General features: G+C 34.4%; 1 protein-coding gene across 1 annotated transcript; it reads left to right on the top strand.

Moving 5' to 3' along the window:
* Positions 1-15,784: 15,784 nt before the first annotated feature.
* LOC149263653 (expansin-B17-like) lies at positions 15,785-22,882 on the top strand. Its single transcript, XM_089389556.1, has 3 exons — positions 15,785-15,929; positions 22,201-22,304; positions 22,643-22,882. The coding sequence occupies exons 1-3, from the start codon at positions 15,785-15,787 to the stop codon at positions 22,880-22,882; spliced, it is 489 nt and encodes a 162-aa protein (XP_089245682.1).
* Positions 22,883-25,804: the final 2,922 nt, after the last annotated feature.

Here is a 25,804-nt window from a genome sequence, read left to right as displayed (position 1 = left end):
ACTTCCAGAAACTCATAACTATTGAGCCACCTGCTATGAATCTTTTTTAATTTATGAATGGAACATTTCGTTTCCTAGATGAAGATCAAATCCGAAGCTATTTGTTCCATTCTGTTGCTTATCAGTCTCTGTTTTCTTTTACTACTAAGACCTCTAATATTCCAAGAAGTAAACTTCATTATTAAAAACTGGTAAAGGAGTAGCTGGTTAGGTCTTTCATCTTACTTGAGTCTATCGTTAGCTTTCCACATTCCATTAATAACTCGTTCCTATTTTTCCGGCCTCTTTTTTTTCATGGGTTTTTGGGTGTTAATCCAGGTATGGGTTTTGTCATTTTTACCCCTTCATTGCTCTGCTTTTCCTTACTCCTTTGCCTCTCTGGTCCTTTGTTTTGGGTTTTCCATAGATATAGTTGCTGGACTTTATTTAACTCCTTTGGAGGTAAAAATTCTATCCCTGCTTTAGTTCCTTGAGACAATAAATTTTCCAGATCAAGATTCTATTTCTCAAGACACCTGAAGTTCTTGGTCCTCTATTTCCATCTCATTTTGGGTCATCTCATGATCCATTTCTATTTTTGCATCGCTTACTATCATTTCTGTGGACAAGATTTTATCTAGTGTTTGATCCTTGTCCTCTTCTTTCCCTTCTTCCATTAATTCCTCCCTCTTTGTCTATTCTGTTGTGTCAACTTCTTCTTCCACTTCCAAGACTTGGAACCTGTTTTGGCTGGTTTGTATTTCTTCAGATTTCTGTGCCTTTGATCCCCTCTTGCTTCCTTTTCCTTTGTTTTCCACTTTGTGAAAGCTTTCAGAGTCTTTCATAGCATTAGCTTTACTCTTATTGTCTATTTTAGTGAGAGGGCAGCCCTAAATAGGTGCCCATGTTCATGACATTTGCGACATCTGAATGGAATATGTTCGTAGTCTATGGTTTGAACGCAATCTTCATCATAAACTTCCAATGTTATCTCATCTGGAAGAGCTCCAGAGAGATCCATCTCCACACATATCCGGGAAAAGGAAGTATACTTTCCCCTCCTAGTGGCTTCAGAAGCTTTAACAAACCGTCCTAGCTTATTTCCTATGGCTATTAAGGACTCTGTTTGCCAATAATCAAGCGGAAGAGAGTAGAGCCTTACCCATACCGAGACTGAAGTAAAGGTCTCACGTCCGGGAACAAAATTCATGATCCAAGGTCTCATAGAGAGACCTGAAACAGGAAAGAAGTAAGGACCACCCTCAAAAACTCTATCCTTGTCTTTAATGTTCGCAAAGACCACGGTGAAGAAACCCTTCGAACCCAGGTGTAAGTCAATGCTTCCTTTTGGTTTCTAGTGGTATTTTATCCACATTTGTAAGGCCTTTTCAGTGGGCCTTAAACCCATGTATTTGCAAATGATTACATAGGTTTGCATATGGTCCCTGTGCTCCGTCAGAGCAACCACATTTAACGTGACTCTGGGAGTAACAACAGCTTTGGGCTTGCCTGGGCCCATATTTGCTTTGTTTTTATTCCCTGTTCCTTGACTTTTTTGTCATTTTCTTTATTAATACTTTTCTCCTTGGATTCTTGTCCATCTTGTTCCTCTTCACAATTCGTATTCCTTCCCTTTGCAGGTCCTCTATCATATTCCATAGGTTTTTTCCCCTTGCTGGTCACGGCCTGATTGAAGGAAGGAGTGGAGCTCCCCCCCTTGCGCCCCTCCATGGATCGCTGCCTCTGCAACAACTCTGTAACCCTAGATTTCTAATTTTTCCATTTTCCGCCACATCTTGAATGTCACCATTTACATTAACACTCCAACCTTGGGTAATTCTCACTCAAATTTGGCTATAGTTATATCACATAAAATATCACATTTTATTTCATCTATGCTCTTCTTTGATACCGACTTATGGCATTTTCATTGCAACATCTGGTGCAAGTGATAGTTATAAACATTGAAACCAAATAAGCAACAAAAAAAAAATTGGTCAAAATGTTATTGAAGATCAATTTTTAATATATATAGAAGATAGAAATATGACAAATAAAAACGGTAAGAAATTCTAACTTGAAAATAATTTGCATAATAAATCCCTACACTAATTATCTATAATAACCCCATCAATAAACATGTGTGGTTTTCTTTCTCAAAACTTGCCTTTTCTAATCCTTCAAATCTATTTTAATTGTTTGGAGAAGAAGATAATTTAGAGAATTTGTGAATCTGACCATTCATTAAAAGAAATTCAATTACATTACTTCTTGACTTTGCAAACTATAGATTAAAAAAAACATAAAAATATTCTTGAAGTAAATAAATTATTGAAAATATTTATAAATCAATATTTATAAATGAGTAAAAATACTCTTCAATATATATTTAGTAAAAAAAAACATAAAAATATTCTTGAAGTAAATAGATTATTGAAAATATTTATAAATCAATATTTATAAATGAGTAAAAATACTCTTCAATATATATTTAGTAATATTTGGAGGGGCACCAGTAAGAATTAATTGGTTGTCAAAAATTGTGATACTTAGAATTAAATAAAATAAATGTGCACAATAAATCTTTATAAAATCTACAAATTAATTATTGACAAGATCATTTTCTTCTAATTAATTACTAATAAAAAAGAATATCAATTCCAATTAAAAATTTGAAAAAATAAATATATAAGAATAAGACCAAACATGCATGTCAACTTTGTGTGAAGGTTATCGATAACACCAAGTTATAGATGGTAAAAAGTGTTGATGAGACTCCCTCTCTCTAGAGATTACTCTGTGGCATAAATGTTAAATTTAAATTGTGATTTTAACTTTAAACTATAATCTCTGCAACATGAAACTGCCGCAAAAAAATCTGCAATCTACCATGAAGTTGTGCCTTCACGCTTTAGTCATAATTTCCATTCATGTTCTATAGTCATAATTTCCATTCATGTCCTATATGTAGATATGAATTGAAGTAGCTCTATGTGATAAAGGAAAATCCCTGCGGCATCATTTGTTCGTTTTACTTAATGTTCATTTTCCTACGATGACAGTCAAAAGTTATCTCGGTCCTTTTAATACCATGTGCTTTATCGTGTGTAAGCGTTAGTACAGTTTGGTAAGATTGGCAGATAACTTATCAGTTAACTCTTTTTTGTTTTTTCTGGTGAAGGTTTCACTTAAGTGCCATTTTTTTAAATTTCAGTTAATTGATTGATAAATTAGTTTTTGATAAATTAATTATTTTTAAATTGATAATAATTTTAATAGATTTTGCAACACTGGAGATTAAGCACCTGGGAAAGAGGTTGCACACCTTCTGCTTTGAGTATATTGTTTGGTTGTAATACATTTAACGTTAATATTTATTTTTCATTCAAATTTGGTTATAGTTAGATCACATAACATATCACATTTTATTTCATTTATGCTATTCTTTGATATGTGCTACCCATTTGAGTAGATTGTTTGGTTATATTACATTTAACATTAAGATTTATTTTCATTCAAATTTGGCTATAGTTATATCACATAACATATTACATTTTATTTCATCTATGCTCTTCTTTGATATGCTACCGACTTACGATGTTTTCTTTATAACATCGGGTGCAAATGCTAATAATAATAAACTCCCCTGCTATGTACCTATCTTCACTATACACCATTAGATGATTGAATTATAACGATCCGTTGATTTACATGTGACAGTTGTGACCACCTAGAAACTCGCGTAGACTAGATGCAGGCGGTTGTAACTGACGGTTCTCATTTCTTGATAGAATATGATGGAGCACTAACTTATGAAACTGATTTCAAGCTGGATCAATTGCAGGATTATCAACAACCGAAACCCTCAAACTTAGCACTCTTGCTCGAAACATTGAAATGTGTGGAATGGACGGACTGCCATGAGGGTGTTCATGTGATGGAGCACTAACTTATGAAACTGATTTCAAGCTGGATCAGTTGCAAGATTATCAGCAGCCAAAGCCCTCAAACTTAGCACTTCTTCTCGAAAAATTGAAATGTGTGGGATGGACGGACTGCCACGAGGGTGTTCTTTTGGCATTACAATCTTCTTCCTTGATTTTCTTGGTATTGGACATCGACATCTCTGGTAATTTCAGAGATGGTCGCCTTCACCATACTTGTTACTTTACTAATGTTCTTTGTTGCCTTCTTGGTAATGAATCTCTTCGCACGTTATGCCAATGCATAGGCTCCCGCCCATGATCCCATTTCCGACAGTAAGATCATACCTTTCTATTTTATTTAAGAAATGTGGGTCTTTATGGGATCTATGAGTATTTGATCGGACAATGATAAGGGAAAACAACCCTCAGAAAATTCGTGGGAAAGTCTTGCAGCATCGGCAGAGCAAAACAATATCACAGGTACTATTAGATTCTACTCAATGGCATTTTAAAGAAAATTTGTTTCCTAAATTTAGTAGCCAAATGATAACTCCACACCTATTAAATTTTGGAATTCGCAATCACCAGTAAGTTTGATATTTGATGCGTATATGTATAAAATCCGATTTCATTATAGTTAAATTTGAGTATCTAAACTCATTGTTCAATTATTGACTCACCCCTTATCACACTCTAATAGAGGGAGAGCTTCTTGGTTTAGGTTTTGATTTATCATAATCATAATAAATTAAATCTTCTTGCCCTCTTCTGTTTTTAAATTACATCAAATCTAAAATTTTCCCCTCAAATCAGTGGCAGAATTTATGTTGAGCTTGATTTTATTATGCAGAGCCCAACAAGAGTCCCCTTTCTCCCTTCTCACAAATTTCTGTGCAGGGAAAGTAAATGTTTACCATGTATCTGCACATAAGGTGGCATAGCATTCTTGCACATGAAGGATTTTATGCTTATTTTGTGGATTTTATTATATTTCATTGGAGTGCTTGCAATATCAAATTCGCTGAGATTTTTTTTTTGTAATTGGTAAAGAAAGATTTGGATTGAAATATTTTTTGTGTTGTGGTGGTGCAGACAAAGGCCATAATGCTGATGGGTAGCAGAATAAATAGGAAAGACACAACTCAATTCCAAACATAGACGTACTTGTATATAGCTTTCAAACTATGTTCTAGAATGAGCTTTTTGGCTCAATTAGATATTTTTTTACTCAACATCAGAGATATTTAAATATGTCACCATGCTGTGCTTCAAAATGCAATTATGAAATTAATTTGCCCTTCTTATCTGAATGCAGTTATGCAATTAATTTGAACCGGTCTGATTTTTCATCCTGCAGACCTAATTTTATTTTCTATTTTTTCTTTTAATCTGATTTCTTCTTCTAGAAACTTTATGACACAATTGATCCTTATCTTTTCCTTGAGCTGAACTACAATGTTAGTTTCTTCTGAATTGAGGTTATTATTAGCCATATTTTTAATCTTCCCAGTCAAAGCGATGAGATCACCATCTGGTAGCCCCAGTTCAGTATTCGAATACTCATCTCCTCCCATTGAATGAAAGTGTCGATTTCATAGAGTAATAAAGGCGAAAAACATGGTGCAGGGCTGTTTGCAAAAAATGGATTTAACTGGCCATGGTGTCTTTGTCAAAGTTGAAAATGGTGTCTCTGCCAAAGTTGCCAGAGATGGGAGTAGAGAAATATTAATAAGTTGAAAAAGGAATAATATTATACATTAAGTTGTATATCAAATTTTCTAAATTTAAATTTCTAGATGATTGATACATGGTTTCAGGAAAAAAATAATTATATTTATCACAAATACTTTTGGTTTCAGTAATTTTTTTTTATATTTATCACAAATACTTACAAAAAAAGTACTTATCATCATGACACCTATTTCTTAATTGTTGCAAAGATGAAAACTAACAGTCTCAAACATTTAATGATTTCAAAGCTCATAACATAATAGTCTCAAACTTTTAATGATTTCAAAGCTCATAACATAAGAATTGCTGCATGCATAGTGGTATTAAATATATTCTTGTTTTCAACATACTGGAAAACCCTAACATACAAATTAAATATATTCTCGCAAATAATTGCTCATTGTAACTAATCGTGATCCAAATAAAATTCAATGGTGCCTATTTTTGGCTTTCAAAAACTCACAAACCTTCACGGTAGTTTTACTGATAATGAATCACAGACATAATTGAAGTATTTTAATAAAATTAATAAAAATTTTGATTAAAATTAGAAAACATGTTTGAAGTATTTTAATAAAATTGATAGAATTTTAATTAAAATTACAAAACTATGTGATTTCAACTATCTACATAAATTCCCACAAAAATGTCATCGCATAACACTGTCAAACAACTAAATCCATACTCAACACAATCCATACTCAACACTCGATTAGCTGATGTTGTTCATCCTCAATCTGCATAAGAAATACTAGGAAAATGAGAAATACATTCAACGATATTTTTCCTTCATAGTAATTCTTTACATAGACATTCATTCCTTTAAATGTCATTAAGTCCTTAATCTCATCTTTACCCAACGAATTTTAGTATCACTAAGTATTTCGTGTTGTATAGGCAACCAGTTTCTTTCATATAATTTATATTGAAATATACAGGATTTTTATATTTTTAAATTTTTAAATTTAATATAATATTAAATTTTAAAAATATTTAAAAATAAAAACATCTTGAATTTTTAAGATATTTTCGAATTTTACTTAAAATATTAGAGTAACGGTTACTTGTTCTTCGAATAATCCCTTCGATGTCAGATGTGCTTATTAATACCTTCGATGTCAGATGTGCTTATTGTGATCCTTAATAATCCCTTCAAGTGCCAAACGTCAGGGCACATGGTTGTGTCAGTAGGATAATCTCCGTTACATCAACGATTATAGTGGTTTTGTCAGCGACATAAACAAACAAATATTCAATTGGTCTATCGGACCTACAATTTTCTTAGTTTTTAATTATCTAGCTCCTCGTCTTCCTTGGCGAGATTGGTGCTATAGCTTTCTTTTTTTCTCTACGGTCTTCCAACTTCCTTTATCTTGCATCTCCTTCATCTCTTCTGGTTCTTGGGACATTGGTGTCTTAGCTTCGTGATCTATTGTGTTCGTCCTTTTGAAGATAGTCAGAGAAGAAGTTTCGTCTAGGAGATCTGCTTTGCTGTTAAATGAAAATTTATTTTGTGCGGTATTTGAATCTCATAGCTTTTGATTTGTTGGGCGGGGCTTTCTCCCTGCTTGTCTTGAGACTCATTTCTTTCTTGCCCGATTTCTTGTGATTCAGAATTTTCTCTAGAGTATTCTTCTTTGATGACAGTGTAGTGTTCTTTTTGTGCTCCTTCCCACCATGTAGATTTGTGGTGGTTTTTTCTAGCAGAGTTTTTCTGGGAGGCTTTTGGGCAATTTTTGGCTAGATGGCCTGTCTCAAAGCAAGATCGACATCTGAAGTGGACACTTTCATAATTGAGTTTCGGGTTCCACACATAGTCTTCACTTGTTAGGTTTATTTCAGCTAGGAATCTGGCGCTGAAGTCCATTTCCACACAAATTCGTGCATAGGTGGTTCTGGCATATTCCTCTGTTCCTGGGCACCTACAGTAAAATTTCCCAATCGCATTTCCAACGGCTTTTAGCGAGGAGAGATTCCAGAGATGCAAGGGTAGGCTTGGCAATCTCACCCAAACTGGTGCTGAGGTTATGAATGCTCTGGAGGGATCGAATGATGGGTTCCATGGCTTCATGAATAGGCCTGATTTTTCCCAAAACCAAGGGCCAGAATCTAGAATACATTGTCTGCTTTCAGGATTTTCAAAATCTACTATAAAGAAACCCCTAGCACAGGGGTAGATATTAATTTCATCAGAAATGACAAGCTTCCATACCTCTGAGATCCAATTATGGAGAGTTGTCAGCCACGGCCAAAAACCATTAAACCGGTAGATTAGGGCACTTTCAGAAAACTTCAAAGCCTCATCGAGTGAGGCTTGGACCACCTGGACAGTTGGAGCTGGGGCTTGACTCACGATATGGGCAGGAGCTTTCCCTCTAGAAGCGGATGAGCCAGCAACTATTTTCGCGAAGCTAAGAGCCATATTTTACTTTCTTGTAGACCCCAGCCACAAAGAAATAAGGTAGAAGATAAGATTAGATCTATATCTAGCCGCAGAAGATTAGATCTAGAACTTAGCCGCCTATATCTAGATCTAGCCCCAGAAGATTAGATCTAGAATGCAAAATGTGTAAAAAACTTATTCACTCAAAATTTCAGATCAGAATTATTAAAAACCACATGCCTACTTAATGGATTAGCCGTTCACAACTCTGAAAATACCTACTATGGTTCTTAGGAGCAGGCCACCAAAATGACAACGAGCTGTCTCTGAATCATTCTTCGCCGATCCGACGATCTTTGTGCTCCGTGAAATACCCAATCAGGTCGATGGATCACGCAATCAAGCAAAGTACGCACGCCGATCACTCACACAAATGGAAGAGAGGATTCGCATTAGCAGAAATACCCTGCATAACTAGTTACTCATCACTCGTAAATCTCAGCCTGAGGTGCAGAGCCGCAGAGCGTGAAGCCGCAGCCGCAGAGCGTGAAGCTGAATAGCGTGAAGCCGCAGCCGCAGCCTCAGAGAAATCAGAAAAATAAATGGAAAACCCAAACATGACCATCAAAGATCATTAATATATATATTAAATTTTATTTTTGAATTCTTAAATAGATTAAACAACTTGAAAACTTCATTTGAACATTTAGATTGTAGAGAATACATTTTAACAATTATTTGTTCTATTTTAGGTAAAATTAATCAAAACTATCCATGCAAAAGGATGAAAATGAAAAATAGTAAAATTGCTTTAAAACTTTCCAACCACAACATTTTTTGAAACCATATAAATATACATATATGAAATTAAAATATTTTACTTAAAATAACAATTAAAATATTTTAGTTATGGATGTTGTCTACTTTTATGGTTTTTTTTGTTATTAACATATTCTAAATAAATCCTAATTTTACTTAATGTTACATACTAAAAAAAAATTTATAACTTATATTGACTTTTTATTATTATTAAATTTATTCATATTTTCAAATGAGACATATTAATTTTTACTCCGTAAGGAATTTCCCTCTGAAATCAACTCCCCTTAGTGTCTACCTATCACCTTTAGATACCATTAGATTATATGTTAGACGATTGAGAAAGGCTGAACTATTCGATCACAAAAAAGTAGTTACGAATTGTTGTAGGTAGGTAGGTATTCGATTTGCATAAGTAAAGACCTGTCTGCGAACTCAAGCATCCAACTCTTCAATCTGGTTGCAGAGAAGGGAAAACTGAAGGAAGAGGAAGCAAAAAATATTTTCAGCAGTTGATTAGCCCGGTCGATTTCTACCACAGTCGGGGTTCATATCACCGGAAGTCGGAGAACCAGGTTTTAGATGAAAATGGTGATATGAAGGTCACCGACTTTAGCCTCAGTGCTTTGTGGGAGCATTTCATACAGGATGACCTTCTCCACACAGTGTACAGTGCACTATCATATGTTTCACCGCAGGTGATTACCAAGAAGGGATACGACGCAACCAAGGCCAACATCTGGTCCTGTAGAGTTCGTGCTCCTCGCGGGCTACCTGCCTTTCCAGATGCAAATCTGATAGTGATGTATAAGAATATCTGAAGGGGGATTTCAAATGCCTGACCTGGTTTTCCTCTGAAGTCTAATGTTTGGTTATCTGGCTACTAGACCCTAACCCTATGCTTAGATCTGAACCATTACACTTCAGAACCTTATACAATCTTTAGACATGCCCAATTTTGCTAGATTGATATTTTGTAACAACTGTTTCATGAAAGTATAAATATTTAGCACGAAAAAAACTCAGCATAAAAGGTTTGAATGGATTGCTTGCCAGGGTGAATTGACGTGTACCAGGAATTTGTTTTTTTTGCAGTGACCTTCTTTCTAGCTTACCACCCATTATTGAGCATTATGTAAAGAATGTGGGGTCTCTGCTTGAATTTCTTGTCATTGTCACCATAAGAAGGGTTCCAGTCAAGACAGTGCTTTTGTCAGAGAGATTTATGGTTGGAAAACTAGAGCCAAAGGGTGTATATAAATGCATAGCCCAATATGGTTACAAAGATGCCCCAAACATGGAAGGATTTGAATTTATCAACCAAGTTGTTGAAAGCATAAAGGATTATCTCAAGCTTAGAGGAACTCATTCCTCCTCACATGGCAGAAGTTATGCAAGCAGAAATACAATGGCAGAAAGTAACTACTGTGTAGATGAGGAATTGTAATAGCTTGAATTGGCAAAGAATACTCCATAGATACTTTCATTGAGTTCAGGCCTTATTTTCCACCACAGGGATGAAAATTTTTGCCTTATTTCATATCATAATGTACTAATATTTAGTATATAATGAAAATTGTAAGCATTTACCATGTTTTAAATATGCATTCATTTATAAATTTATGGTAGATTATTTATGCTTTTATTTAGCAGACATGTTTCTCATCAATCTAAGGTGGAGACTAATGAGCATGCATGACCTTTAAGTGTATATAGAGCATACATATGAATCATGATTTGAAATCTTGGCGTTGTAGTAGAAGATTACCAAAGTTCTATTATTTTTAGGTTATCATTAGATAGGTAAAAGATGGACAAGATGTCACAACGTGTTTTTAAATTATGTTTTGGAAGAGGTAAAAGTTTTGAGAGTGTTTTCAATTTACTTCAATTTTGAAAGTGGATATGTGCACTGGGCTATATGGAGATAATTAGAGCTATTTTATCCTGCTCATTGTTTGGTGAATTTGAGATTCAAAGTTTGTCTACCAAGTGTTTTACAGCAAATTGACAACATTGGCTAGCTTGCTGCTTGAATATGCATCAACTCTTGAAAATTCACCACTTATGGATTACCAACGGAGAATAATAGCATATATAGGGTTAGATAATTTATTTTTCTTACCTATATTATTACTGGTCTTGATGGTGTTGTTTTGGTTGTGGCAAATTTTAAGAAGAATTGATCACGCTCCTTTGGAAGTGCCAGCCTTTGATGCTTAGTTGTGATGTAAAATATAGGAAGATAGAAACCTTTGCATTGTTTTATGGATAATATGTTGCTTTTATTGACTTTTGGGACTTGAAAAAACTTGTTTCCTTCACCGGTGAGAATATTTGAAGGATGATCTATTACAAATAGTGCACAGGACATCGTTTACACAAAATATTTTCCTTATACTACCCTTCACTCAGTTTTTTGCTATCTCTGAAGGCGTTTATATATCATCTATACCATAGGGAGGTTGGTGTCCCTTCCTAATTGCAACAATTTTTCTGACCATGATGTTCTCTTGGAACTATGGAAGGCAAAAAAAGTATAAATATTTAGCACAGAGAAAACTTAGCATAGAAGGTTTGAATGGATTGCTTGCGAGGGTGAATTCACGTGTACCAGGAATTTGTTTCTTCTCCAGTGAGCTTATTTCAGGCTTACCACCGATTATTGAGAATTATGTAAAGAATTTGGGGTCTTTGCTTGAAGTTCTTGTCATTGTCACCATAAGAAGCATTCAAGTCAAGATAGTGCTTTTGTTAGAGATATATATGGTTGGAAAACTAGAGCCAAAGGGTGTATTTAAATGCATAGCCCAATATGGTTACAAAGATGCCCCAAACATGGAAGGATTTCACTTTATCAACTAGGTTGTTGAAAGCATAAAAGATTATCTCAAGCTTAGAGGAACTCATTCCTCCTCACATGACAAAAGTTATGCAAGAAGAAATACAGTGGCAGAAAGTAACTACTGTGTAGATGAGGAATTGCAATAGCTTGAATTGGCAAATAATACAGGGGTTGTCAACCTTGAAAAAAGCACTGGCAAGCAATTCATGCGCCTTGCATCAGATACTAAATTGAATTTTTTCAGTACGCAAAATGGTGGAAAGGCTATCAACTCGAGGACAAAGGAATTGCTTGAGAAGAGTGCAACGACTTATATTTTTTTTTTTTGATTGTTGTTATGATGGGCACTTGTATGGTGATTGGTTGGAGTGCTGATTATTGAAATATTAGGTCTTCCCATAAATGAATCTCAAAAAGTTCTTTCATGTCAAACTAGTATCAGCTTGGCACCTCAACTCAATGATCCATCACACATGTTGATTTTGTTCCAAATTATGATGCTTTTTTTAATCCTGTAGTGTTGTCAGCTATGCAAGGAATTCAGTCAAGGAACAGTAACATGAGCCAAGGTAAGATGATACACGAATGCAAAGTAGACACTATTAGCTTGGCTTCCATGAGTATATTGGGATGTAATCAAGTTTTTCAGTATGGATTAGTTTATTTGAAGGAGGGATGCAGCTCCCTATCATAAACATGATATCATCTGTGTGTATAATGTGAATTATGGCATCCCACTTCCTGACATAATTTATGTTTTCGTATGTTAACTCAAGCAGGTGTTGTTGTACTCGTGTCATTTTTTATCCTGTTACTACTGTTCCTTTTTCAAAAACTCAGTACAAGTAAAGTTAGCTTCATGTTCTCACCTCCAAGTATCAAATAGTATACTTGGAATTGTTTTCTAACTCAATTGATAAATCCATACCAATGATTTTCTCAAACAGAGTTCATAACTTCATCCCAATTAATTATGCTAAAGCTGTACAAATATAAACACTAACATCAGTTCTTTGTTTTGACTAGATCTAGGTGTCGAGGCCATGTTTGCAGACTTGGGTCATTTCAATAGGAAATCAATCTAGGTCCAAGGTATATGTCAAAGACAGAATTATTAGTATTTCATCATACCTATGAGCTTCATCCTCCTTAAGTTTTAGTAACATAATGAGAAATTTGGGTTTTTTGTTGCAGCCTGCTTTCTGTGTGTTGGTTTACCCATCTCTACTTATCACATATACGAGACAGGCGGTTTATTTGATGAAAAACCCAAGGGACATAGGCTCTACATTTTACAAAGAAATACCATAGCCTATGTATTGGTCAATGATCATTGTTGCCACTTTAGCAGCCATTATAGCTAGTAAAGCATTGAATACAACAACATTCTCAATCATAAAATAGTCCATAGGACTTAGCTACTTCCCTCGAGTGAAGATTGTTCATTAAGGAATTTGTGCATCCCTATATTTACGAGAATTTCATCGAGAGTTTGATTTCAACGAGGAGTTTGATGGAATTGACTTGTATTTTTGGAAACCCCTAGTTGACAGAACCATGTAGTAGGAAAAGGACATCTAATTTTTACTCTCACGATGGTAAATCGAGTTATACAACAAATAAAATCATATTTATAGTCAGTGGAATATTTTGTGATAGCTAGCAACCTTGTGTGCCCTCTTTAAAAGTGACAATTCATTCTTAAATATGTTACATATGGAAAAACGAAATCTCCAAATATAAAAAAAAAACTTAAAATAATGTACAATAACATGTTCACATAAACAACAATTGCTACATGAATAATGGATAACCTCTATATGACATTAACTATAACTCATTATCATCCACCCTTGCTTTCAAGAATGTCCATTCACATGTTGCTATTCTTCTATGCACTACTATTACTTATCCATATTCAAAACACACATAACTAACAGTTTCAAGTGTAACTCAATATCATCCACCCTTTCTTTCAACAATATCCATTCACATGTCACTATTCTTCTACACACTATTATTTACAAAATACCTATATTCAGCATACACATAACTAACAATTTCAATTGCAACTCATTATCATCCACCCTTGCTTTCAACAATGCCCATTCACATGTCCCTATTCTTCCACACTCTGTGCCTTACGACGTTTCCTTTGCAACATCATGTGCAAATGCTAGTATCCATTATAAGCATTATTATATTAGAGCTTACATATATTATTGATTGCACATAGTGACAATTCTCGATCATACGGATGGAGGGGGATAGAGGCAAAAAGAGATGCAGAGAAAAGAGAGAGAGAGAGAGAGAGAGAGAGATGGCAGGGAGACATAGAGAGGGAGGTGTTAGAAAAAGGGAGAGAGAGGAGGGGGTTTAGAAGGAGAGGGAGGGAGATAAAAAGATGAATTTGGAGGGGAGAGAGGGAAGATAGTGAGCAAGTTGGAAGGAAAAGAGAGAGGGAGAGAGAGAGAGGATAGGAGAGAGAGAAGGAGGGAAGAACAAAGACATAGATAGATATAGGTGTAGAGAGAGGGGGAGTGAAAAAGGAGAGACAAATAAATACTAAGGGAGAGAGGAGAGAAGGAGAGAAGATATAGAGAAGGAGAAGATAGAGCAAGGGAAACAAGGGGAATATAGAGAGAGGGAGACAAATATTGAGGGGGGAGAGAGGAGGAGAGAGGGAGGGAGATAGTGACAAAGTTAGAGAGAGAAAGAGAAAGGATGAGGGAGGTGGGAGAGAAAAGGAGGGAGAGTACTTGAGAGAGAGATTTAGTTGGAGGAGGGGAGAGAGGGAGGGAAGAAGAAAGACACAACCACAGAAACGTGGAGAGAGAGAGAGAGAGATGAGAAGGAGGTAGGGAGAGAGATAGATATGGGTAGAGAGTGTGTAATTTTTTGGGATGAGATAGAGAGACAAAGAAGAAGAGACATAGGAAAATAGAGATATAGATGTAGGATGAGAGAGAAAGAAGAAGCGAGAGATAGAAAGAGGGAGGATAGGAGAGATAGATATATATGGAGATATAAAAGTATATACATACAAATATTTTAAATATATAGTATAAAAATACCATGCAACATCAGCCCACCCATTATTAACGTAGTTTCACATCAAATGAATAACTAAAAGCATAAGAACGAGTTGGCTTAACTTAACCCTGCTAAGATTTCATCTCTTAAATTTAGATCTGTAAATCAAATATTTTGATGGTTGCCCAAATATAAAACAAACAAAAAAAATCTAAATCAATTATTAAGATAAAGATATTAAGAACGTTTCGATTTTTAGACTTTTCAAAACGAAGAGAATTTCGATTATGATACAATAATATATTCCATCACTCTAAATATTAAATGTTTATTTGAAAATTTAGTTTTGCTAACCGAAGTTTCGTATAATCTAGTGACACCAAGAAAATAGAATCGAGAGAGGATACGTGGTCCAGTTCCATCAAACTCCACTGTGCAAACTTAATTGGTTAAATGTGGATTCGGTTGGCATAAGAATATTTGGAATTGGTTATATGGTAAATATGAAGTATCATGTGTTAAGCTAATGGTTGTATGGTAAATATTAATCATCATGGTGTTAGGCAAATGATTTGTTGTCGCATTCATTTTATTTATTGGATAAGAATAAAATGTTATTTAAATAGATAAGATAAAATCACTTAACCAATCCTTAGCTTAGTGCACCACATATTTACTTAGCATTATTACATTGATTTTTTTAATTGTTTATCCTTTTATCCTAGATAACTAAACGTGCTGGTTGAGCCATTGGGTAAATTGATAGAGCCATCCTATCGCTAGAGCGGACTACTGTTAGAGCTCTTATGATAATTGAATGCTATTAATTGCACTTTGTTCCTGGTTTTTGGGAAACAAATGTATTTGCTTGATTTGTTTTCTTATTATAAAAGAGGTACTGCGCAAGATAGAATTGCCATACATTTGGACTTGGGGACTTCTTTCCATCCATTTTCAGTTGGGGGCTTGGCTTGGCTTGGCTTGAGATGCTCCAGTGGAAAAATTCTCACATTCTTTGATTCTGGTTCAATGTAGTTTCTCGAAGCTCAGTCTATGTTGTCTACTTCTATGGCATCCAAAATAAGACTTTCCTTTACTTCTCTAATTCATGTACTTCTCACCTCTCTATTCTTGCGCTCCGAAGCAGCCACTGATGGCTGGAAGACGGCCACTGCTACTTGGTATGGAGATGTATATGGTGCTGGGAGTGAAGGTAATTGTAATGAGTCTTTTTAATCATATTAGTTTTTTGTAATCCGGAATTTGTAATGATATTTGTTTATATTTTTGGAATCTGCAATCCACAACATATATTATATATTAGATTTATATAAAAATATATTGTATATTAAATTTAAATTCAGAAATAGAGAAAATTTATTCTACCATTCACGATCATTAAAATTAAAATTGTTTAAATTTTCTTTGATAGGAGTGTTGTAATTTAATTCCAACTGCAACGATGAACAACTGGAAAGGAATTTAATTTGTAGTAAATACTTGAGGCTATTCGGTGCATCAAAGTCACGCCTGATATTTTACACATTAATGTGCATTAAACTCTCAGAATTGAATTCCCCTGCAACCGCCGACTTGATCACCTGATGAAGGCATCACCATCTTGCTGCATTTAATTCATAGATAAACATTAGAAGATATTTTGTATTATTTTATTGTTTAAATCAGATATGTTTTAGCATATAAATACATCACACAACAATTTTGTTTTAATGTTAGCTGAAGAATGATACAGAGCAGTTGAAGAATGATACAGAGCAGAGGAGAGCATGCAACAACATGAAGATAAATTCTTCGAGAATATTGAAATGCACAGCAGTGCAAATATTTTGAATGTAATTTGTTTTATGGTTGTTTGCTGAGAGAGAGGGACGAACCTGTAACAATTAGTTTATTTTTTAATAAATACAAGTTATTTTTCCTGTTGCTGTTACACTGTCACCGTTGCTGTTACACTAGTTCCACCGTTGCTGCAACACCAAACTATGTTGCTGCAACACCGTTTCCAGCAAACGATTTTTCAGTTTTCTGTGTTAAAAACAGAGTCAAAAACAGAGCATTTTTTGTCTGTCTGTTATAAAATTATCACAAATTTTCAACATGGTATCAGAGCTGGTCTAGGCACTCAGTGAGTAAAAAACAGAGCTTGTTTTTCACTGTAGGAGCTGTAAGAAGCTTGTTGAGCAGATTTTTTTCCAGCAGAGAAAGTTTTTTGCTTGTTTTCATTTTACAGTCAATATCTCTTCTTTACCAATACAGGTTAAAATGGTAGATGTTGGAACAGGTTTGACAAATTTCCAACTGCCACAGTTTAATGGGAAAAATCACAGTTATTGGTCCATAACAATGAAAGCATTGTTTGCTTCTCAAGGACTATGGGAGCTGGTTGAAACTGGCTATGATGTACCTGCAGATGCAACAGCACTGGTTGCTTTGACAGTAGCAGAAAGAGACCAGTTGAAGGGTGACAGAAAGAAGGATGCAAAAGCCCTCTTTTTCCTCTTCCAATCATTACATGAAAGTGTTTTTCTGCAGATTGCTGCAGCAACAAAATCTAAGGAGGCATGGGATATTCTCAAAACTGCCTATCAAGGCATGGAGAAGGTGAAGACTCCAAAGTTGCAGATGTTGAGGAGAGACTTTGAAAATCTCAGCATGAAGGAATCTGATACAATAGATTCATTCTTCACTCAGGTTATTGGCTTGATAACCCAGATAAGATCTCATGGTGAGATTCTTGAAGATAGAAGGATTCTAGAGAAAATCTTGAGATGTTTACCCTCAAGGTTTGAATCTATTGTGGTAGCAATAGAAGAAACAAAAGGTCTCTCACAGTTCATGGTAGATGAGCTGAGTGCTTCACTTTTGTCTCATGAACACAGACTGAGTAAAGGAACAGATTCCTCATTTGAGCAAGCATTCAAGACTGAGATGTCTTTTGGCCAAAAAAGAGGTCGTGGCAGAGCAAATAACAGAGGTCCTGGAAGAAGCCAAAACAGAGGCAGAAATTATCCTGCTAGCACAAGAGGAAGGAGCTGCAATCAAAACCAAGCTGAAGGTTCAAGCAAACAGCAAGCTCATGGACAAAGGTATGACAAATCCAAAGTCCAATGTCATTATTGTAAGAAATATGGGCACTATGCCAATGAATGTAGGAAAAAGCAAAGTGACATGAATAATAGGCAGAATGCTAATTTTGTAAATGAAGAAGATAAGAACCCAAAGAACGTGCTGTTAACATGTAACATAGCACAAGACAAACAAGAAGATTTTTGGTTCTTAGACTCAGGTTGTAGTAATCACATGAGTGGAAATATTGCAATGTTTGCCAATCTGGATGAAAATGTGAAATCTGAGGTAACAACAGGGATTGATGATAAGATAACTGTCAAGGGTAAGGGCAGAGTCAGTATTTGAGCAAAAAATGGAGAACAGATGATTGTGCCAGAGGTATACTATGTACCTGGTCTGAAATGTAATCTTTTGAGCATTGGACAACTCATAGACAAAGGTTACAACGTGTTCTTCAAAGATGATACGTGTACAATCAGAGACATACCTCCAAGTAAGAAGATCATTGCACAGGTGCAGATGACCAACAATATAATGTTTCCTCTCAAACTCAGGGTAGATTTGAAGGAAGGAAGAACTATTACGGCTGTAACACAAGAAGTCTTTCAGGAACAAGTGAAAGATGTGAATTGGTTGTGGCATTTGAGATTTGGACATCTCAATTTCGGAGGCCTGAATCTGTTGCACAGAAAGGGAATGGTAAAGGGATTGTCGTTGGTTGAGAAACCAGACAGCCTTTGTGAAGGCTGCATATTGGGCAAGCAACACAAAGAAAGCTTTCCAGCAGGAAAGAGTATAAGGGCAAAATCACCCTTGGAAATTGTTCACTCTGATGTGTGCGGACCGATGCAAATACCATCATTTGTTGGAAATAAATATGTTTTAACCTTCATTGGTGATTACACCAGAAAAACATGGGTGTATATGCTGAAAGAGAAGAGTGAAGTGTTTGAGAAATTCCGCGACTTCAAAACTCTTGTTGAAAAGCAGTGTGGGAATTATATCAAAGTGCTCAGAACAGATAGAAGAGGAGAGTACGTCTCCCAATACTTTCTGTGTTTTTGTAGAGAGAATGGCATACAAAAGCAGTTCACCACAAGGTATACACCTTAGCAAAACGGTGTTGCTGAAAGAAAGAATAGGACCATTCTTGACATGGTCAGAAGTATGCTGAAGGAAAAACACTTGCCGCATGAGTATTGGGTAGAAGCTGTTACTTGCGCAGTTTACATTTTGAATAGATGCCCAACTAAAGCTGTCATGAACAGAATACCAGAAGAGGCATGGAGTGGTCAAAAACAAACTGTCACTCACATGAGAGTATTCGGTTGTGTAGCATATGCACATGTACCAAATGAGCTAAGGCAAAAGCTTGATAGTAAGGGGGAGAAGTGTGTCTTTATTGGCTATTGTGATTAGTCAAAAGCATACAAAATCTATAATCCATCCACCAAGAAGCTAATAGTAAGTAGAGATGTGCAGTTCATTGAAGATGAAGCTTGGGATGGAAGCTTAGAAAAAACAGTAAACGTGAAGACAATTGTGTCTCATGAAGAAGAAGAGAAAGGGACAACAGCAAATAATCCTTCCTTGGTGGCTCCTCCTCCACCACAGCAAGTACAACAAACCACACCACAAGCTGGAATTCGAACAGCTTTAAGAAGTCAAGGAAGTACTTCTCCAAGCACACCACAAGGATTCGAAATACCCTCAAGTTCGGATGGAACTCCAAGCACACCAAGAAGACCAAGATTCAGAAATCTGAATGAGATTTATGAACAATGAGAGGTAAGTAACAATACCGGTCTGAATTCATTATTCACTTTGTATTGTCATACTGATGACCCAATCCATTTTGAAGATGTTGTAAATGAAGATAAATGGATTGAAGCAATGAATGAAGAAATTGGTGCAATTGAGAAGAGTAAAACATGGGAGTTGGTGGACCTCCCTGAAGGCAAAGATGCCATTGGAGTTAAGTGGGTCTATAAGACCAAAAGCAATGCTGAAGGCAGGATTGACAGACACAAAGCAAGACTTGTTGTGAAAGGCTACAAGCAGCAATAAGGCAAAGACTATGATGAAATCTTTGCACCAGTAGCAAGGATGGAAACAGTCAGAACAGTGTTGTCTATTGCAACACAACACAAATGGAAGATTTATCGGATGGATGTTAAATCTGCATTCCTAAATGGAGTATTAAAAGAAGAGGTTTATGTTGATCAACCTCCGGGCTATGAAGTTGAAGGCCAAGAGCATAAAGTTTGTAAACTGAAGAAGGCTCTTTATGGGCTGAAGCAAGCTCCAAGAGCATGGTACAACAGAATTGATGCTTATCTGATTGAGAATGGGTTTGATAAGTGTGATGGTGAACCCACACTCTACATAAAACATAATGACGATAAGATTATTATTGTTGTTTCATATGTAGATGATCTGATTTTTACTAGCAATGATGCTTCTTTCATTGCTGATTTTAAAGCAGGCATGAAAAGTGAATTTGAAATGACTGACTTGGGCTTCTTAAGATATTTTCTTGGAATTGAAGTAGACCAAAGTGAAAATGGTGTTTTCATTTCTCAAGATAAATATGTAGAAGCAGTGTTGAAGAGATTTAACATGCAGAACAACAAAGCAGTTGTGACTCCAACTGTAGTGGGGTTGAAATTGACCAAAGAAGACAACAACAAATATTTTGATCCAAAACTGGACAAGAGCATAGTTGGCAGCCTTATGTACTTGACTGCAAGTAGTCCGGACATTATGCACGTTGTGAGTTTAATTTCCAGATTTATGGAAAGACCGAAAGAGACTCATTGGTAGACAGCCAAGAGGATTCTAAGGTATGTGAATGGAACGAAGGGGTTTGATATTTTATACTCCTCTTCTGAAAGTTTCATGTTGACACGTTACACTGACAGTGATTGGGCTGGAAGTGTTGATGATAGGAAAAGCACATCAGGATATGTGTTTCATATGGGATCGGGAGCCATCTCATGGGCTTCCAAGAAGCAACCAGTTGTGTCTTTGTCAACAACAGAGGCAGAGTATGTGGCAGCAACTGCAGCAGCATGCCAAGTAGTATGGCTGAGAAGAGTTCTCAGATATTTGTGTCATGAATAAGAAAATGGCACAACCATTTACTGTGACAATAGCTCAGCAATAGCATTGTCTAAAAACTCTGTTTTTCATAAAAGAACAAAGAACATAGACACCAAATTTCACTTCATACGTGAATTGATTAACAATGGTGAGATTGTTTTGCAGCACTGTAGAATAGAGGATCAACTACCTGACATCTTGACAAAACCATTAGCAAAAAAAGGTTTTGATCATTTTAGGAAATGTCTCGGTATGCAGCAGTTAAAATTAAGGGAGAGTGTTGGAATTTAATTCCAACTGCAACGATGAACAACTGGAAAGGAATTTAATTTGCAGTAAATACTCCATGCTCTTCGGTGCATCAAAGTCATGCCTGATATTTTGCACATTAATGTGCATTAAACTCTCAGAATTGAATTCCCCTGCAACTGCCGACTTGATCACTTGATGAAGGCATCACCGCCTTGCTGCATTTAATTCACAGACAAACATTAGAAGATGTTTTGTATTATTTTATTGTTTAAATTAGATATGTTTTAGCATATAAATACATCACACAGGGGTTCTGTTTTAATGTTAGCTGAAGAATGATACAGAGCAGCTGAAGAATGATAAAGAGCAGAGGAGAGCACGCAGCAGCGTGAAGATAAATTCTTCCAGAATATTGAAATGCACAGCAGTGCAAATATTTTGAATATAATTTGTTTTATGGTTGTTTGCTGAGAGAGAGGGACGAACCTATAATAGTTAGTTTATTTTTTAATAAATACAAGTTATTTTCCGTGTTGCTGTTACACCGTCACCGTTGCTGTTACACTAGTTCCACCGTTGCTACAATACCAAACTACGTTGCTGCAACACCGTTTCGACCAAACGATTTTTCTGTGTTAAGCTACAATACCAAACTACGTTGCTGCAACACCGTTTCGACCAAACGATTTTTCAGTTTTCTGTGTTAAAAACAAAGTAAAAAACAGAGCAATTTTTTTTGTCTCTCTGTTATGAAATTATCACAAATTTTCAACAAGGAGGCGCCTCTGGGTTTCAAAGCATTGTGAAACAACCCCCTTTCAATTCTATAGTATCGGCAGGAAGTCCAGTGATATTCCAACGCGGAAAAGGCTGTGGAGCTTGTTATAAAGTATGGATTGAACTGTTGCTGGATTTTTAGTAGTAACGTTAATAACTTTCTTGAGGATTCTCAAGAGTTGTGTGTAAAAAGGTAAAGTGCACGAAGAAAGATGTTTGCACTTGAAAACCCTCTGCTGTGGATATTACTGATGAATGTCCAGAGGGTGGAGTCTGCGGTGGTGGCAAAACACACTTTGATCTCAGCGGTGCCGCTATTAACAGCATTGCAATTCCCGGGAGAGATGCATATCTCCGTAAAATTGGAGTCATACCTATATTATTCGAAAGTTGAAATTATGTATTTATTTTTATTAGATATTTTCATGTAAATCGTAGATTTCAGAAATCTACGATAAACATAATTCAGAGACTGAAACACTTCCTCTTTGTTGTACAGGACACCTTGCCAATATTCGGGAGTGAATATTAACTTCCACGTTGATGCGGGAGCCAATAATTATTATTTCTCTGTATTTATTCAATATATAGGAGGAGATGGTAGTCTTGGAAAAGTTGAGCTCCGACAGGTATCGTATCCTTCATATTATATTTATTTGAATATCTGATTATATGAGGGATTCATTTCATTTTTATTTTGTGCAGGCCAATTCTAATTCATGGCAAAACATGAGGCAAGTATGGGGTGTAGATTGGGCTCTGAATAGTGCTGACCCTCTCCAAGCTCCTTTTTCTCTTCGTTTGACAACACTTTCCGGCAAGAAAAGGGTGACTGCAAATAACGTTATTCCTAAGAATTGGCAACCAAATGGTGATTACAAATCAAAAACTCAAATGGTTTCAGTTGATCTAACGTCCGACTTGTCCCATTCGTTGGAGTTCTGAGCAAATATTGTAATATTTATGGAATACTTACTTTATTTGCATATTGCTCTTATTTTATGGGATGTTTCCCACAATCATTATCTAAAAGATTCCTTGAAGGTTAAATCCCTTCCATCTATCTAATAATTTTTGTTAACTAAATTAAAATTCTTAAAGCCATATTCCAAAATAGACACAAAGTCGATATTTAATTTTCGATATTATTATAAAATGCATTTTTCAAATATTTAATTAGACCATAACTTGAAGATCTTGTTGCAACCATTCCACAATACAATACCATGTGGATAATTGTACCACATATTTTATTTTTCTATGATTTATAAATACAATTTCAATATTCATACCATACAATTACTAGAAGTTGGTGCCCACCATTATTTACGTGTTTTAAGCACTTCAATAAGGAGGAGTAAAAAAGTACTTGTGCATACTTACAAGTGGTTCCTACCCACAAAACTTTATGAAGTACTTGTACATAAGTAGAGAATTAATTTCTCCAATTTAAACATTAATTTGTTTGTTCATCACTATTAATTTAATATCGACCAACCCAAATTGTAATGTTTAACTTGGAAAAATAAATACTTATTTATTTTTCAATATTATTAAAAAAGTATGACAATTAATTTGTTTGTTCATTCCTATTAATTTAATATCGACCAACCTAAATTGTAATGTTTAACTTGGAAAAATAAATATTTATTTTTTAATATTATTAAAAAAATTATCTGTCAAAAATTTGATTCCACTCTAACTTTAAAAGTCTTATTGAAACATTTACACAATATAACATCACATGGATAACTATATTACAAATTTTCTAATAATTTTTTAATACAATTGTAATATTCATGTCAATATTTTTAAATATTTATATAGCTATTTTTTATTTTTAAACTTTACATGTCGCTCTTATTTTATGAAGTGCTTTCCAAAATCATTATTAAAAATCTTAAGCTTAAACTTTAGGCACAAATTAATAATATCCGTTTGTTTTGTAATCATGTCTCTAAATATTTTTACAGTTTTAGTTTTCAAGTTTATGTAATAAAATTGATAGAAAATGTAATTTAATAATATCCCATTCTTTTCCAGTCATCGCTACAAACATTTAAATATTTACATAAGTATTTAAATATGTAAAACAAATATTTAAATAAGTATTTAGATATCAATTTATTAGTCCCGTGCCAAGAAATAAGTATAATAATTAATTTGTTTGTTCATCACTATTAATTTAATATCGACCAACCTAAGTTGTAATGTTTAACATTGAAAAATAAATATTTATTTTTAAATATTATTAAAAAAATATTTGTCAAAGATATGATTCTACCATTAACTGTGAAAGTCTTATTGCAACGTTTACACAATATAACATCACATGGATAACTATATCACATGTTTTAAATAATATTTTTTTGAATATAATTGCAATATTCATGCCAATATTTTTAAATATTTACATAGCCATGTTTTATTCTTAAACTTTGCATATTGCTCTTATTTTATGGGATGTTTCCCACAATCATTATCTAAAAGATTCCTTGAAGGTTAAATCCCTTCCATCTATCTAATAATTTTTGTTAACTAAATTAAAATTCTTAATGCCATATTCCAAAATAGACACAAAGTCAATATTTAATTTTCGATATTATTATAAAATGTATTTTTAAAATATTTAATTAGACCATAATTTGAAGATCTTGTTGCAACCATTCCACAATACAATACCATGTGGATAATTGTACCACATATTTTACTTTCTTATGATTTCTGGATACAATTCCAATATTCATACCATACAATTACTAGAAGTTAGTGCCCACCATTATTTACGCGTTTTAAGCACTTCAATAAGGAGGAGTAAAAATGTACATATGCATACTTACAAGTGGTTCCTATCCACCAAAACTTCTATAAGGAGGAGTAAAAATGTACATATGCATACTTACAAGTGGTTCCTATCCACCAAAATTTATGAAGTACTTGTACATAAGTAGAGAATTAATTTCTCCAATTTAGACATTAATTTGTTTGTTCATCACTATTAATTTAATATCGACCAACCCAAATTGTAATGTTTTACTTGGAAAAATAAATATTTATTTTTTTCGATATTATTATAGAAAGTATGACAATTAATTCGTTTGTTCATCCTTATTAGTTTAATATCGACCAACCCAAATTGTAATGTTTAACTTGGAAAAATAAATATTTATTTTTTAATATTATTAAAAAAATTATCTATCAAAAATTTAATTACACTCTAACTTTGAAAGTCTTATTGAAACATTTACACAATATAACATCACATGGATAACTATATTACCTATTTTCTAATAATTTTTTAATACAATTGTAATATTCATACCAATATTTTTAAATATTTATATAGCTATTTGTTTAAAAAATTTATATAGCTATTTTTTTATTTCTAAACTTTACACGTTGCTCTTTCCAAAATCATTATTAAACTCTTAAACTTAAAATTTAAGCACAAATTAATAATCTCCGTTTGTTTTGTAATCATGTCTCTGAATATTTTTACAATTTTAGTTTTCAAATTTATGTAATAAAATTGATGGAAAATGCAATTTAATATTATCCCATTCTTTTCTAGTCATGTCTAGAAACATTTAAGTATTTAAATATGTAAAAGAAATTTATAATAAAGGGATATAGTTCCAATTTGAATTTTAACATCTCATGGTGGTTCTGCTTTACAAATGTGATCTATTGAGGCATATTACAAGATTATATAACAATTTTCTAGTAAACTTGTGCATACCAATTCATCTTGAAATGTAATTAATAAGTAATACCCTAAAATCAAGGATAATAAAGGTTAGCATTACTAACTCCCCACACTTTGTTGTGCCTCTTCATAGATGTCATAATTAATACACACCCATTTCA

The sequence above is a fragment of the Pinus tabuliformis genome, chromosome 6 (genome assembly GCF_031772625.1).
Source record: "Pinus tabuliformis cultivar Carrire ecotype Pingquan chromosome 6, CPIR1, whole genome shotgun sequence".
NCBI classification, from domain to species: Eukaryota; Viridiplantae; Streptophyta; class Pinopsida; order Pinales; family Pinaceae; genus Pinus; species Pinus tabuliformis.
Note: the sequence above shows the minus strand (reverse complement) of the source record. Positions and strands in the feature narration are given on the sequence as shown.

Bases quoted from the DNA above. Each gene is read 5' to 3' on its own strand.
- LOC149263653 (XM_089389556.1), top strand. From the start codon at position 15,785: ATGGCATCCAAAATAAGACTTTCCTTTACTTCTCTAATTCATGTACTT. The intron at 15,930-22,200 runs GTAATTGTAATG...ATGAATGTCCAG, and splicing joins ATATGGTGCTGGGAGTGAAG to AGGGTGGAGTCTGCGGTGGT. The intron at 22,305-22,642 runs GTCATACCTATA...TATTTTGTGCAG, and splicing joins CATATCTCCGTAAAATTGGA to GCCAATTCTAATTCATGGCA.